We start from the raw sequence: 17,061 nt of genomic DNA, 5'->3' as shown, positions 1-17,061 counted from the left end.
TAAAAAATCGGGATTCAATAGCCATATTATCTGATCACAGGCTGTTGAAAATAAATGATTTAAAGGTTGCCTACAGTTTAAGTACCTGCAAATTAAGAAACATCCTCTCCCCATCAAAGAGAAAATCACAACTAATGTTACTAATTTTCTAGGAAGCAATTCAAAGAACACTTAATCCAAAGCCCATGAGATGCAGATGAAACTGTGTTCAGGAAAGAATGCATAGCCTTAAATGCTTACACTGATAAAGTAAATGAAAGAAAAAAATAATTTTTATCCTAAGAAATTAGGAAAAAAGCAAATAAAGTGAAATATACTACTAAGAAATAAAGGGAAACTTACTGAATTTAATGAAATAGAAAACAATAAAATATATTAGAAAGGATAAAAATAATTTTAAAAATCTGCTCTTTTAAAGAATCTGCAAAACAGAAAGCCTTATGATTCAGATTAAAGAAAAAAGTGTGTGTTTGTGTTTGTGTATATGTGTGTGTGTATTATTAAGAAAGGAGATATAACTTCACAATCAGAGAAGTTTCAAAGAACTACAGTTATATGGCAATAAATTTGAAAACTGAGAGAGAGGACACAGAAGATTGTGTGACAAATTAGAAATTATGAAAATTGACCTTATTCTGAAGTAGAAAGCAGGTATAGATCAAGTTTCATGCAAGAGTTTGGAAAGATGATTAAAAATGTACCCTCTGAAAAGCAAGCTGGGCGTCATGGCTCATGCCTGTAGCCCTAGCTACTTGGGTGGCTGAGGCAGAAAGATCACTTGAGCCCAGAAGTCCAGAAGTTCGAGGCTGCAGTGAGCTGTGATTGTGCCACTGCCTTCCAGAAAAGAAAGAAAGAAAGAAAGAAAGAAAGAAAGAAAGAAAGAAAGAAAGAAAGAGAAAGAGAGAGAGAGAGAGAGAGAGAGAGAGAAAGAAAGAAAGAAAGGAAGGAAGGAAGGAGAGAGAACACAAAACGAAAGCAGACCAGACCAGATTTCATAGCTGTATTCTATCATCAAAGAATACACAATTCCACTTACATTTTACATATTCTAGACGACAGAAGAAGGAGGAAAGTTCTTAGGAACAGATAAGAAAATTCAGAAGAACCAAGATTCAGTAGCCTACAAAGAACGAAAATACACTTATAACAAGACAGCTTTTGAGATAGTCATTTCAAATTCACAAAAACTCCCCCGTGCAATCTGAAAAGAGGCTTTACTTTATTTAAGCCAAAGAAAAGTGCAGATCCTGAATATATTTATCTACAAACGGCTCATATTCTAAAGTAATGCTATTCAACCCTCATTCATTCAAGAGCTGTTCTGTAATTGTTCCAATATAAAGGAGTGAAAACAATTTCTTAATGGAAGTATTAAGTAGTGTTCTATGTAGTCAACTAATTTATTTCCTATTTCAGACGTTATTTGACGTGTTTTCATTTCTGTTTTGGAAGGAAACAACTAAATATGTTATCAATCCATCATTTACTTGTACAATAAATAAAGTTCTAAATCACTGCACAGTGTAAAACAGTAAAGAGACTTCCCCATAACACAAAGCAGTCCTGAAAAGTTTTGCTCGTTTCAGAAGAAAAAAATTTTAAAACCTGAGCACTATAAGATATGAATTTTGTAAATAATTATGAAAAGAAAGCAACAATAACAAAACTCTACTAACCTTAGCTCAGTCTTATAAAAAGTTCCATAATGATTCATCAAATTTTATTTCCAATTAAATATGTTATCACCCAGTAGTATGCCATACCAGTTTCTAATTCATGCTTCAATTATCTTCTAATTTAAATTAATGACTATAGTAGCTGTTATAGAACAACAGCTCTATAGCTTGCCTTTCAGACCAGTAAATAAGAGTTTAAGGGCCTGTGATAGCAAATGCAGTTTCTTATCGGATTTTAAGAATTTTTATAAAAATATGTGAGGTTATTCAAAAGAATCACATTTAATTTGCCAAGCATTTTGCAGAATGCCTAGGACTATGTAAGAAGTATTAAATTTGCAAGCCCTTTGAATAGTTGTAATTTAAAGATAAAAATTGGTTTGATACCAGACAAAGATAGAAGCACAAGTTAGGTTATTAGGGAATTTAGACAATGCATCAGTTTATATCGTAACTTGTTGGCAAGAACAACGTGTAGTTTTCTGTCACCTTCCAAGTAGCTATGTTTTGAGCAGCAGGAATATTTAATACCCTTTCCTCCCATTTTTCCTTTGTGTTGTTCAGATTCTGACAACTCTATTGCCAGATAGCTCAGGGCAAAAATGGTAAAGTTCAAGTTCAGAAGGCTCTGCAGTGTTCTCAGTTCTCCTCTGGTGAAAGAGGAGAAAGGTTGTGTCTAATTACTAATTTGAGATTTCCAAAATTTTACACATGCCATGCCTGCCCCCTCATTAGCATGAAGCTGTTATTTAAATAGTTCAGCAATAAGGACTTTAGTAGCCTCCCTAGGTTAAAAAGATTGAAATTAAATGTGTTTATTGTTTTACTATTCAACTACCTGATTATAAAAACAAAGATTTTTTTCATGAAACTCAGACAGTACTCCTTCAGGGAAAAAAAGAAAATACCCTAAAACAAAGTTAAGAGAGTGAATCAGACCACATGCTTATCTCCAAGGTCTCAATCAACCAACAAATGCTTACCCAACTTCTATTCAAAATATTTGCGCCAGTAGTTCTGATATGATCCAAGCAGGATTTACACATTATTAATGTACTCCTTTCAGTCTTCTAGATGTGTTTCTTCCAAAATCTACCGGATTCTCAAATAATTTTAGAAACTTTCTCCAGAACAGAAACAAGGTTGTCGCTGACATCAATTTTGTCTCCAAACATGGGGAAGATCATCACTGCAAAGACCTACTGACAACCTATAATAACATAGTTGGAACTGTTTATCCACAGAAGTATTCCCCAAGAATCAACCACAGAGTCAATGGGATGGAGCTTATCTAATTGTTATGCATACTTCTTTTATGGCTTGTGAAGGCAGTTCATATTATTTTGATTTTACAACTGAGACCTAATGAACCTGAGTGACTTGTTCATTATCACTAGGCTCCATTATGTCCAAAAAAAAAAAAAAAAAAGAAAAGAAAACTCAAATGTGAGACTTTGCCTACACTGAGAAACAGTAGTTCAAGAAATGGTGCCCTGGTTCTGTTAAAATAATCTGAGAGTTATGTGGTAAGTACTTGAGGGTGAATAGGGTAGCTTGACAATAAATTTACACTCAAATATCTCCAAGGAATCAAACTTACAGATTAATAATTAGTAATCAGGTCATGTAAAGTAAATTAGGAAAGAGCATTGATACCAAGATTGGCAGAAAGGTTTTTGTGTGACAAAACCAAGTTTTGGCTAAGATACACACTGCTGATGGGAGTCTAAATTGCTATGTATACCTGGAAAACAAGTTGTCTTTATCTTGATGTTATAAATAACCTATGACCCAGAAATTTAACTCCTAGACATATAACCTAGCGAAACCCTTGAACATGTGCATCCAAAGACATGTGTAAACGTGATCACAGTAGTATTGCTTTTAGTAGCAAATTCTGGAAACATCCCAAATGTCTATCAATAGTAGAATTGATTTGAAAGGGATGTGGAATGGCAATACAATGGAATAGCATACAGTTGTTTAGATAAAGGAACTCCAATTAAACATATCAACAAAGATACATTTCAAAAACAAGATGTTGAAAGGAAAAAGGTAATCAAAACAATACACAACATTCTACCTCATTTTTATAAATTCTTAAAATATGCAATATTAAACATACATTATTTAGAGAGGCATTCATAAAAAGCAATGCATTTTTAAGAGGCTGGGATGATAAATGTAAAATTCAGAACAGGTATTACCTCTGGGAACAGGAAGAGGAAGATGCAGTGTTGGGAAGAAATACACGTAAGTACAGCAGTAGAGGCAGACTTTTTTTTTCTTTTTCTTTTTCCTTTATTTTTTTCTAGCTTTCTTTTTCTTTAGCTATTGTATACTTTGTATTTTTTGTACTTTCCATATATCATATAGTATATTTTGGTGTGCATGACATAGTCCTTAATAACATTTTTGTTATTTTTTATTTGACTTTTAAGTTCAGGGGTACATGTGCAGGTTTGTTATATAGGTAAACTTCTGTCATGGGGTTTTGTTGCACAGATTATTTTCTCACCCAGGTATTAAGATTAGGACCTGTTAGTTATTTTTCTTGATCCTCTCCCTCCTCCCACTTTCCACCCTCTACCCTCCAATAGGCCCCAGTGTGTGCTGTTCCTCTCTATGTGTCCATGTGTTCTCATCACTTAGCTCTCACTCATAAGTGAGAATATGCAGTATTGGGTTTTCTGTTTCTGTGTTAGCTTGCCAAGGATAATTGCCTCCAGCTCCATATTCCTGCAAAAGACATAATTTTGTTCTTTATTTATGGCTGCATAGTATTCCATGGTGTATATGTATCACATTTTCTTCAGCCAGTCTATCACTGACGGGCATTTAGGTTGATTCCATGTCTTTACTCTTAACATTTTTAAACGGTCTCTGAGTAGAATAGGGTAGGTTGGTGTAAGGAATTACTGTTTTTAATTGGAAGCAATTACATACTGCATTAAAAAGCATATATATATAGACACACATATATATGTTTTACATTCACATAATGAAACCAAAGCTTTCAGAATTTTCCGCCAAAAAGTATGTGTGGAGGGAAAGAGAGGAGTGTTACGGCGCATTTGTAGGCCCTGAAATAAAATGATCTCCATATTTGCTTCCATTTGTGTATAAATATTTTTTAAGCATATATGCATCCTAGAGTGTGGAAAGAAAATTTCTGGGAAGATTTACAAGAATCTGTGGCAGTTGAAGGTTCACTTTTAGCTTTATTGTGTAATTTATTGTATTTTTCATTTATTTGTACTTTGTAAACTATTTTATTGTATATTTGATTTCGTTTTTTAATTATCATATGTAGCTTTAATTTTATAACTAAATTACGTTCTGACCTAGGGCAGGAGGTGGGAGAAGAGGATGAGAGAAGGACGGAATCCTGAAGACCGCAGCATTCTGCGCTCCGCCCCTGGGATAGAGGGTTCCTGGAACGCCCAGCGCAGCTCAGCCATCCAGCCTAGGCCGGCCACCTGGCGGCGAAATGAGGCGCGCGGGGCGGGGGCGGACGCGGGGGCGGAGGCGGAGGCGGAGGCGAACGCGAGCCCCGCCCCACTGCGCACGCTGTGGTTGCCCTGGCAGCCGCGCCGTGCGTGGCCGAAGCTCACAATCAGCCCTGTCCCTGCGGCTCCCACCCCGTCCCCTGCGCTCACCTGCTCGCGCGCTCGCCCTCTGGGGACCCGGGGCCGACGGACACACACACCCAGTCCTGCTGTCCCGCGCGCCTGCTCTCCAGCCTTAACCAAAGGGACACAATTCACGCCTGGGCGTCTCCGCCGGCTCCGGGAGCCCAAGGTCGCGGCTGGGCCAGCACTGATCATCAGAGGAAGAGAGCAGAAGGCTCCCCAGTCGCCCCAGCAGGCCCAGGCGCATAGGTGCCCAGAGATCCCTGGCTTCTGATCGCCCGGACGACTAAGAGGTGAGCGTGACACCTGGCCTTTGCTTTGACATTACATCTCTACCCGCTCCACTCCTCTCTTCTCCAGATTTTTCTGGAAACTAAAAAGTGGAAAGCACAGTAGAGAACCCCCAACATGTAAACTATCGCTTACACTGTGGGTGAGCTGAAACCCACAAAAGTTTGGTGTATTCATAAGGAGCCTACATTGAAGGACTTTGCTAAATATTTTACAAAGCTTATATATCATTTCCTTTTCACACAACCCCATAAAGTGGGCACCATTGCTATTCCCAGTTCACAGATTCAGAAACTCAGGTACAAGCTAGGTAGGTAGCCTGTCCATATTTATCCGACTAGTTTGTGTGAATAATGATACAGGGAAAGGAGGATCACAACAGATTTCCCCACCTCAAACCCTGCACTCTCTCCACGGTACCAAGCTTGTCTTCATCCATTCCTCTTTCTAATGATCCTCCCTTGTCGCATAGCCCCCTTTGAGAGTTAGATGACCTGGACACACGCACATTCCCACAGATTTTCGGGTAATTTCCGAGTATTCAGACCCCGAACATGGACCTCAAGTCAAGACATTCTGCTCTATTCCACTACCTTGGTAGATGCTTAGATGTGTCTAAGGTGGCCCAGGGTCGTGCTGGGGAAAAGTGCAGGTGTGCTTATATGTGGAGGATCCTATATGCTGCTCAATTTATAACGTAGGACCGAAGAGCTACACTTGTGTGATTTCCTCCAGTGGGGTGAGCTCTTGTTCAGTTTCAGCAGTTGATTGTAAAGTACATTACACAGGGTGCTGCCCTCTCCCCTAGCACTTAGGGGCTTTAGGTGGGAGGGAGGCAGTCCATAGGAAACTGACCCATGGAACCTACTGAATTCATCATTGTAGCTGCTAATTAATTATCCATTAGGGATGAATGCTAACAGCGGCAACATTGAAGTCCCTGATTGGAAGTCCCTATTTTCACAAATCAAGTGGCATTGATTCAGTCCAATCATTACCTGTGTAGGAGCATCTCACCCTATTCTGTAGATGACACATATACGTATGCTGTATGATGACACTGCACCTAATCGGAATATGACTGATAATAATAAAACAAGCCATAAATAGCAGCTAAGGTGAATGTCACCAAGCTGTGCAGCAAAGTCCAAGTGGATGACTCTGAGGCAGCCTCAGTTGGTTCCCTAGTCCACCACATGTTATAAACAGATTAAAAGGCAAAGGAGGCCTGGCCCGGTGGCTCACACCTGTAGTCCCAACACTTTGGGAGGCAGAGGCAGGTGGATTGCCTGAGGTCAGGAGTTCGAGACCAGCCTGGCCAACATGGTGAAACCGTGTCCCTACTAAAAATACAAAAATTAGCCAGGTGTGGTGGTGGGCACCTGTAATTGCAGCTACTTGGGAGGCTGAGGCAAGAGAATCGCTTGAACCTTGGAGGCAAGGTTGCAGTGAGCTGAGATCATGCCACTACACTACAGCCTGGGTGACAGTGCGAGAGTTGGGCTGAGGGTTGAGGGTCATGGGATAGGGCGAGACACCAGGGAAGTGTGTGAGGTCAGAAAAGAGTCTTGAGGACCTAGCCCTGGGCACCCAACATAGCCTTCTTGAAACAGGAGTCAGCAAAGGAGACAGAAGGAGTGGGCAGTGGTGTTGGATGGAAGCAGGCAATGGGGATGTTGTGGTGCCTAGAGAGAGACACTTAAAGGAGAGAGAGCTGACTGCCACAGAGAATGTAGGTGAGGGAGCAGGCTTGTGATGGAGAAAAATGGTGCATAGTTTCAGCTTTTGTAGTAAGCTGGAATCTTTTCATTGCAAATTTTGGAAACCCAGATAACTAGCTTATACCAAAATAAGGTGGTGGGGGTAGACGATATATTTACACATAAAGTGGTAGATGGCTTCTGGCACCGTAGAATCCATGTTGCAACTCATGCCATCAGTCTCAGTCTCTTTCCATCTTCCAAGCATGGACTCTCTCTGTGGCACCTAAGAGAGCTACCTGCAACCCCAGCCCCACACCATACTGCTTAACAACTTCAGCAGAGTAGTCTTCCCTCATAGTTCTGCATGATGGGCTGCTGATTGGTTGATGTCTTTTATGCACGTATGTTTGAGCTTCAGTGTACCCAGAAAGGGACGGTTCCCTCAAATGGGCCAAGCCTAGGCCACAGACCCTTTCCTCTGGCAGGGGACAGTAGGGACAGCCCCATCCAAACAACCCAGATAGGATTCCCTATGTGATAATCGGATTCTTTTTTCATAAGAAATGAAGAAAGAAAACCAACTGGGCATACCTAGCATGGCCTGCTACTCAATCCAAAAGATTATTTTACCTCCATGCAGGGAGGTAAAATTACATACTAGAATGCCCATCACAATTTAACAGGGGGATTGTTTATGAAGATTTGCAGTTGCCTTGCGGCCATTTAACTACATCTTTTCCACTTAAGATGACATAGGAATCACTCATCACATCTTTGATATGTTGCAGAGCCCAGTAGATTTTCTGTGTATAATGAACACCTCAAAAGTATGTTTTTATAACACCTGAAAACTATTAAAACCTGTATGATCTCTATATTGTGCTGGTATGAAACCATGTAGCTGGATGGTGGGAACTCGAACCCTTACCATGGCAATTTAGTTAACCTCAGCTTCTTCATGGTAAAATGGGAAAGTGTGGTGAGGAGGGAAGGTTAAATGGATAATAAGAAAACCACCTGGCAAACTATTTTTAATTATGATGGAAGATTTGTTTTGAACTGTTTTAACCTTATGCCCACTGAATATTTTTGGTATTTATGTGTAAATCCTATTTTCTGAACATTTCATAAAAAACAATCTCTGTTCTTAAGGAAGGTCCGAAATATTGTTATTTAATCAAAATGAAGATGATAAAATTAACTTTGGGTTATTTTTCTTTTTTGTTGCTTCAGTTTTACTCTTGGTCCAGAAAGCATTTTCAAGGAGCTGGTCAAGCATGGCGTTAGTAGATAAGAGACTTGAGAACTTACAGATCTACAAAGTCCTTCAATGTGTGCGGAACAAAGACAAGAAGCAGATAGAGAAGCTGACCAAGCTTGGATACCCTGAACTAATCAATTATACAGACCCCATTAATGGACTTAGTGCTTTGCACTTAGCCTCAGTTTCCAATGATATTGATATGGTCAGCTTTCTCCTTGACCTTGGTGCTCACCCTGATGTGCAAGACCGAATGGGCTGTACTCCTACAATGAGGGCTGCAGAACTGGGCCATGAATTGTCAATGGAAATATTAGCAAAGGCAAAGGCTGATATGACTATAGTTGATAATGAAGGAAAAGGTAAAAATCCCAACATCCTCCCCGGCAGATTGCAACTCACTTTGTAGCCAGCAAGCAATAACATGGACTCTTTTTGTTTTCCAACTTTAGAAGTGAATTCCTTATGGTTTTAAGGGAAAGGCTAAATTCTCACCCCTATACCTAAACCTACTGTCTCCTCATAGAGCATTTCTTATTCTTTTTTTACATTTTAGAATTTCGGGCAGTACTACACCTAGGACTCCAAAAGGATTTTGACCCCCTCCATAGCAAGTCTGATGTAGGAAGGACTTGCACTTGGAAACTTGAAAGGACTAAAATCAATTCTGGCATAAACTCCAACTTTCTAGGATCGTTTAAAAATTTATTTGGAAATAAAACTTCAAACTTTAGACAATTATTCAGGTGAAAGAGCTGCACTTCCACACCTTTAATCCCATCATCTCAACACAATGGTCTGAGAACTTGTTGCCCAAATAACTTAAGGTTCAGGCAAGAATTGACACAGCCTCATAAAAATAACTGAGATAATTACCGATAAGCTCAATGTAAACTGGTAGGTTTAAGCAGTTGTCCTGAGTCGCTACAAATACAAAGTCATTAACATCAGTCCTGCAGTGCAGAAATGAATCTCATTTTATAATGTGAATATTTACTGACAAGAGCAAAATCTACTTTTCTAGCTCTCTCCAGACTTGGTGTTTGATAATGATTACTTGCTTAGAAGAAAAGAGGACAAAGAAAAGGGATAATTACATATTTAATTGTACCATGTAACAAAATAAACTTCAGATGCATTCAGGGGCCAAATGTGTTTTGAAATGGTAAATTCTGAAAAAACAGTATCCTCTCAAAGCTCTATAGAATGCCATTCTACAGAGGGTGTTCCGTGGACCACTGAATTGCCAGGATATTGAGAAGTACTACAGGCAAAATTGGTTTCACGGTCACATTCATTAGAGACACATTTTAGACATGTATCTTTCGCATTGTTGGCTGAAAAATGGTGACATTTTCCATATTTATTTGACCACAAAATATATATATATTTTTAATGGCATCTTATATGCCTGGATGTTTGTGGACTAACCTTTGGGAAACACTATAACGGTGAAAAGTTTAACTTACTGAGTTTGAAACAGAGATATAAATCACAAAGAAAAAAGAAATTCCATAGCATAACAATGTAAAAGTGTAATTTATTTATTTATTTATTTAGAGATGGAGTCTTGCTCTGTCGCCCAGGCTGGAGCACAGTGGCACGATCTTGGCTTACTGCAAGCTCCGCCTCCCAGGTTCCCACCATTCTCCTGCCTCAGCCTCCTGAGTAGCTGGGACTACAGATGTCTGTCACCACCCCCAGCTAATTTTTTTGTATTTTTGGTAGAGACAGGGTTTCACTGTGTTAGCCAGGATGGTCTCCATCTCCTGACCTCGTGATCTGCCTGCCTCAGCCTCCCAAAGTGCTGGGATTACAGGCGTGAGCCACCACACCCAGCCAAGTGTAAATTTTTTTAAAAAAAATAAAGGTAAAATTGGAAACCAGGTCAAGTAAATATTTGCAGCAAATGCAACAGGCATATGGCTAAGGGAAACAAATCTCATGAGCAGAACTGAAACTATGAAAGGAAACATGTAAAATCTTGTTTCACACATAAGCTTGTTAGGATGCCTGCAGCCCTCACTCTGCGTGACCCAAGGTACTGCCCATTGTACAGAGTATATTGTCTCTTCCCCACATCAACAAGCCTCACTCACCTTGCACATCCCTCAGTTTGGCTGCCAGTGGCCAAACTGCTTTGCTTATTCTACAGTACCCTCTCTGTCATTGATGTCCTATTTTCCGGTGACTCATGTTTGACTCACTGTACATCATTTCTAAAGGATAACTAAACATTTCAATGGCTAAGCGGGTCTTTAGGATGTGAGACATGCCCTAGGCCTAAGCTGCACTTTCTCTTTGAACAATTTTACAGAATATGGAGAAGGTAAAGCTCTACGCCAACACATTCTTTCTTGTATGTTGTCTTAGGGAATTAATTACAGCGTGGAATTATTCTCCTTAAAAGTTAAGCTATAACAGTTCCTTATAGCACCCATTCCCATTCCATTGGTGTTCTCATTTATAGGAATGTGTACTCAGTCCTCAATGCAGCCTGCCAGTTCTATGATAAGGTACAATATTTTTCAAACTTGTTTTCCCTTCAGTTTAGGAATGCTGATTCATGTTCTTTGTGGCTTAAAGAGTCAGCCCAGATACAGTTTAACTGTGTGTTGTACATGCCATTATTATGAAATGTTCATTTCATAAGTGGCTCTGGGCCTTTTGTAACGAATTCAGCCGCCTCGGGTATTATGCTTAGGTTGTTTTGTTGTTGCTGTTGTTGTTTTGGTCTGCTCTTACCTTCTATGTCTTGCTCTGTCTTTGACTTTCTCTTTTCAATAATATCCTTGACCATCTTTTCTTTTTTTTTTTTTTAAACTGTTCTGTTTTAGGTACATCAGTTTATTTTAGGTACATCAGTTTATATAAAATATATTTAGGTTTTGATTTTCATATACATTTTATTTTTTATTTTAATGGTGGAATTTATCCAATTTATAGTCATCTAGATTTACCATAGGTTTGGCTTCAGAAACATCATTTATTTTATATTGTGAAGGCAAAATATATCTAATATATAAAAATATGTGAAAGTATTGTCACATATGGTCCATATATTTGTTTTACTTTGCTGTATATGCGTGTTTTTCTTTATATGCTCATAAGTATATTTTCTAAAATTGATGGGCTGTTTTTAGTTATTTTAACGGTTAACTTGATACTTCATATATCCTTAAACCTGTTTATTGAGTTAGCATCTTAAACAGTATTCATTGATTCTTTACTCTGATTAGTAAGATTAGTACAATAGTACAAATTAGATAAGATTAGTACAATAACCCTTCCTCTTACTTCTGCTACTTCCCTTCTACCACTCAATTTTATAGTCAATTATAATTACTTAGTTCTTTCAATGATTCCCTTTTAAATAATAAGTACCTTTTACTTTATCTCCTTACCTGCTTTAAATAATATCTCAGTCTTAGCCCTAAACGATGAGAAGATCAGATACTTATACTATTTCTCCTTCCTTCCCTTCCCTCCAAATTTTTGATAAATTATATTATTTTTACAATATTATGAATTGCAGTATATTTTTCTCTATCTAAAATTCCTAAGGTGACTTAGCTTTGGTTCTGCAGCTAAAGAGATCCAGTATTTATAACTGTTCTTTTAGTCACATATTCTCTATTGATCTGTTGGAAAACTCACTTTTGCCATCAAGTAGTTTAAGTCACTTCTTTGGGCTTATGTCCCTGACTACTTATATCCTTAAGACTATACATGTCTGTCGCTTTTATATGAACAAAGTCTTGATTGGGCATAAAAGTTCTCTGGTTTTTATCCCAAGTTATAGTGTAGAGATCCTTTAATTATACTGTAGCATTGAATGTTGTTGTGATAAGTTTTTGAGGGCAGCTGGACTTTTCCCCTTTATAGATTAGTTGAATTTTTGCCTGGATTCTCACGAGACACTTTCTTTGCCTAGCTTTACCTAGGCATACCTTGTTGACTGTTGTTAATCAACTTTTCCTGAGACCCAACGTACCCTTTTAATCTTACGATTCAGGTCTCTCTTTGCACTTTTATTTTAGAACAAGTTATATTTAGTTTCTTTGCTATCATGGAAATGAATTAGTAATTTTTCCTGATGTATCTTTTCTAGTATATACCCTTTTTGCTTGGCTTTCGTTATCAGGTTCTTTTTTCCTTGCAGTATTTTTTTTTTAATAGGTTGCATAGTGGTTTCTTTTTTGAATATTCTTTGAATGAAATCCCTTTTTGGAATGAACCCATTACAAAGTCAGTTTGGAGTTTGATTGTTATTTACCTAGGACTTTCTTAGCAACACTCTGTCCTGGGTGTATAACAGTATCCCTGATGTGCAGTATGCTTTTGACATGGATTATATTGAGAGCCTGTATGTTACAGGTCTTGGGTGTAGGGATTTAGCATTTTCCTTTCTCCAATAGAACAAAATGATTTGCTAAAATGGCAGAGCCACTTGCCATCTAATTTTTCATCTCTTTACTGCTATACCGACAGCCTGCTTCTTACAAACATGGCCAGTCTACACATTTCATCACCCAGTGCCATCTCTTTTGCCATTCTGCAGTTTTAGAGGGGACCTGGGGGCTTACCAGTAGCCCTTTGGCACACATAGCTATAGCCCTGCTCATTCCAAGAAGGGACACTCAGGGTACGTACTGCAAGATGCCAAATACTCAGGGTCAACAGGGTTCACCTGTCAGCACTCCAGTTCTTCCATAAGCCAGGTCCTATCACATGTGGTTGTGACAGTTTTCTAACTATGTCAGGAATTAAGATTTTTTGTTTTTTGTTTTCTGTCTTGGTGTTTTAGTTGGTTTCAGAGAGGAAACCAAGACAGATATGCCTTTAACTAGCTAAATATGATTTTTAATAATTTTACTTTCCTTCCTGTCAAATATGTATAGATGTTAATTAAATACTCTCTGGGGATTTTATTTCTCTGCAGGTGTTTTGTTTTACTGCATTTTACCAACTAAGCGGCATTATCGCTGTGCTCTGATCGCCCTTGAACATGGTGCAGATGTCAACAATTCTACCTATGAAGGAAAGCCAATATTCCTTAGAGCTTGTGAAGATGCACATGATGTTAAAGATGTGTGCCTGGTATTTTTGGAAAAAGGAGCCAATCCCAATGCAATCAACTCAGTATGGCTATTCTTGTGATTACAAATATTTCTTGTTTCAATTACAGCATAGTATAATCTTTGCATTTAAATATGATGACATTATCCTGTCAGCTGATAGACTGTTCATTTTGATTTAAAATACTTGAAGATGGCATACTTTTATTATCTTCATATTGCTGTGATTCTGCAGTCTGTTTCCTAATTATGTTTGGAAACTTGGTATTTATTATGCATAATGTTAAGGTACCATTATAGGAAATAGTAAAAAATGCATTGCTGATGCCGAGTAGGATTTATCTTCTTAGAAAAAAACATATATAGTTCTGCCGTTTCGTTTCTTTTCCTTTTTTTTTTTTTTTTTTTTTTTTTTGGAGACAGGGTCTTACTCTGTTGCCCAGGTTGGAGTGCAGTGGTCCAATTTGGCTCACTGCAACGTCTGCTTCCCAGGTTCAAGCAATTCTCCTGCCTCAGCCTCCCGAGTAGCTGGGATTACAGGTACGCACGACCACACGCCCCGCTAATTATTTTTTGTATTTTTAGTAGAGAACAGGGTTTCACCATGTTGGCCAGGCTGATTTCCAATTCTTGGCCTGAAGTGATCTGCCTGCCTCTGCATTCCGAAGCACCTGGATTACAGGCACGCCCAGCCTAGTTCTGTTGTTTCTTATATCAATTTTGTTCACTCTCCTTATTTGGCTAATTTCGAGTTTTCTTGTAATTGCCCTTTCTTGACACTAAACATTGATTTTCTTCTCATTAGAAAACACCTATGACCTAATTTTATATTAGGTATTGATATTTTATCTGTTTTTCTCCCTTTTTATTCTGCTTTATTTGCAAGAAATACATTTTTAGCATGATATTCTCACAGGGGCATGCAGTGTGATCTTGACTTTGATTTTAGATTTCTACGTTTTGGGTACTGACCCATTGTACTTGCTTAATTTTTCCTCTTTGTTATATGAAACTAAGAAAAATGTAGAGAACTAAACTTATAAGTGTAAGGCTAAGGTCAAATGGATTCAGGCTGTATTTGTACTGATTCTGCTATTTAATATGATGGACATAAACCGCATCTCATCCATTTCCTATCCAGTCCACAGGCCGCACAGCTTTAATGGAAGCGTCAAGAGAAGGGGTAGTGGAATTAGTTCGAGGCATACTGGAAAGAGGAGGTGAAGTGAATACATTTGACAACGACAGGCATCATGCTGCTCATTTTGCTGCTAAAGGAGGCTTTTTCGATGTAATAATCCATTCTTTGCTTTAAAATTTGTTGCTAAAACTTTTCTGTCCTTTTCTCAAATTTTTTATATGTCATATAGGTTACAGTAAGGCAGATATTTTTCTGAGTTACCTATGTTGTTTTCATCTTGATTTCCCCAAATAATTCTAAAATTATATTTTAAAGGCCTTTATCTCTTTATTTAGTTTTATGTGTTTGCTAATTTACTTATTTAATATTATTAATAATATTTTTCTGTACACTCGGTGATAACAATTTAAAACTTCTGCCAGCTGGGTCTGCTGTATTTTATGCCTTCATTACATACTAGAATCTTCAAACTATGATGATCTGATTATGGGAGAACAATGCCCTCATATTCTTATCTCCGTGGTGTTTGTGTGTATTAGATAATGATATACCTGAATTTTAAACTCAAGTATTCTGATTACCTAAACATACAGCAAAGAATATCTCACTGATACAGTAACATTGCAGAAACAAAATAAAAATTAACACTATTTTTTAAAATTCTGAATTCCATCTGAAATTTCTTTACTCAATTTTCTTTGAATTTTAACACAGTTATCTTCATTTATATCACTATTTTCCCTGCAATAAAAGTATACACAAAGATAGAAACCATATTTGGTAAAGAATTTTCCTCCTGGATGCTGTTTTCCATACTCTGATACTTTCTTAAATTACCTACACTAACAAAAATGGTAGTGCCCCCTCTAAGTATAGAGTTTTCTATGCTCTAGATCAATGCCATTTAATAGAACTTTTGGTGCTGATGGACATATTCTATTTTTGTGCTATACAACACAGTACAACACAGTGGCCACGTGGCTTTTGAGTACTCTAAGTGTGGCTAGTGAAACAAATAAATGAAACTTAGATATATTCAGTTTAGTTCATTTCAATTTGGATTTTCAAAATCATATGTGGCTAATTGATAATGTACTGGATAGCGCTGGTCTAGCTGTCAGTCTTTAGTTAGTAGATGTACATTCCTATTCCTCCACAATATCCACTATTTATTTTACAGATATTGAAGCTTCTTTTTGCCTACAATGGAGACGTGGGGCTGATTTCTTTAAGTGGGAACACACCACTTCATTACGCTGCCATGGGTGGTTTTGCAGATTGCTGTAAATATATAGCTCAACGAGGTAAAATTGTCTAGCAATTTTGTGCTTAAAGTATCTTTGATTTACCCATGTCATAGATAAGCAGAGAATTTGGGCTTATCACTTGTCAGTGGCTTATTTTTTTCTATAGCAAAACCTCACTCATATGTAGAAAGAAAATTGAAAATTATTTCTCTGTTAAATCATGAATCTGGTATTAATGATGAAAATCCGTTTCTCCAAAAATTTTAAGTTATTGTTAAAAACCTAAAGGGGATTGTTCCTGAACCAGCTAATTATTAAAATACTTACAGTTGAGGGCAGGATATAGTGGCTCATGCCTGTAGTCCCAGCACTTTGGGAGGCTGAGGCAGGTGGATCACTTGAGGTCAGGAGTTCAAGACCAGCCTGGTCAACAAGGCAAAACCCCGCCTCTACTAACAATGGGAAAAGAAAATTAGCCAGGCGTGGTGACGGCGCCTGTAATCCCAGTTACTTGGGAGACTGAGGCACAAGAATCACTTGAACCTGGGAGACAAAGATTGTAGTGAACCAAGATCGTGCCACTGCACTCCAGCCTGTATCTCAAAAAACAAACAACAAAAAACGTACAGTTGATTAAGTTCCTTATTTTAAAAATGCCAACATCAGTCTAAAAAAGGACACACACTGAAAACCATTTGCTTTCATTTGAATTTTTAATTAGTTTATTTTAAAAAATATTCCATGTGTCAAATGCAAAGATAATTTTTCTGGATAATTTGCAGTTATGGGGAAAATAATTTGGGGAAAAATATGAAATAAAAATTTTCGTGGAAAATTTGAAATGTAAGCAGAATTTTTAATTTTAGATTTTCCTGTAGCTTTTAAATACTAATTTAGAAATATGAACTATATCATACATAGCTTAATGAGTTTCTTAAAATGAAAATATTAGTTAATTATATTTAAGGATATGAATTTTTGTTAATTACTTACTAATTAAATGCACATTAAAAGCTTTTTAACTCTGTTAGA

The 17,061-nt window shown here is 37.7% G+C and overlaps 1 protein-coding gene across 3 annotated transcripts in view; it reads left to right on the top strand.

Annotated features, from left to right (window-relative positions):
• Window positions 1-3,893: 3,893 nt before the first annotated feature.
• ANKEF1 (ankyrin repeat and EF-hand domain containing 1) overlaps window positions 3,894-17,061 on the top strand; it is a 29,180-nt gene continuing 16,012 nt past the window's right edge. The window contains exons 1-6 of one of the 3 annotated variants that reach the window (XM_073006834.1): window positions 3,894-3,929; window positions 5,025-5,601; window positions 8,536-8,925; window positions 13,506-13,705; window positions 14,783-14,932; window positions 15,963-16,086. In XM_073006834.1, the coding sequence (XP_072862935.1) occupies window positions 8,580-8,925; window positions 13,506-13,705; window positions 14,783-14,932; window positions 15,963-16,086 (820 nt within the window). In that variant the 5' untranslated portion in view covers window positions 3,894-3,929; window positions 5,025-5,601; window positions 8,536-8,579. The other 2 variants (XM_008018219.3, XM_037990708.2) reach the window with 2 other exon arrangements.

The sequence above is a fragment of the Chlorocebus sabaeus genome, chromosome 2 (genome assembly GCF_047675955.1).
Source record: "Chlorocebus sabaeus isolate Y175 chromosome 2, mChlSab1.0.hap1, whole genome shotgun sequence".
In the NCBI taxonomy this organism is placed as follows: domain Eukaryota; kingdom Metazoa; phylum Chordata; class Mammalia; order Primates; family Cercopithecidae; genus Chlorocebus; species Chlorocebus sabaeus.
Note: the sequence above shows the minus strand (reverse complement) of the source record. Positions and strands in the feature narration are given on the sequence as shown.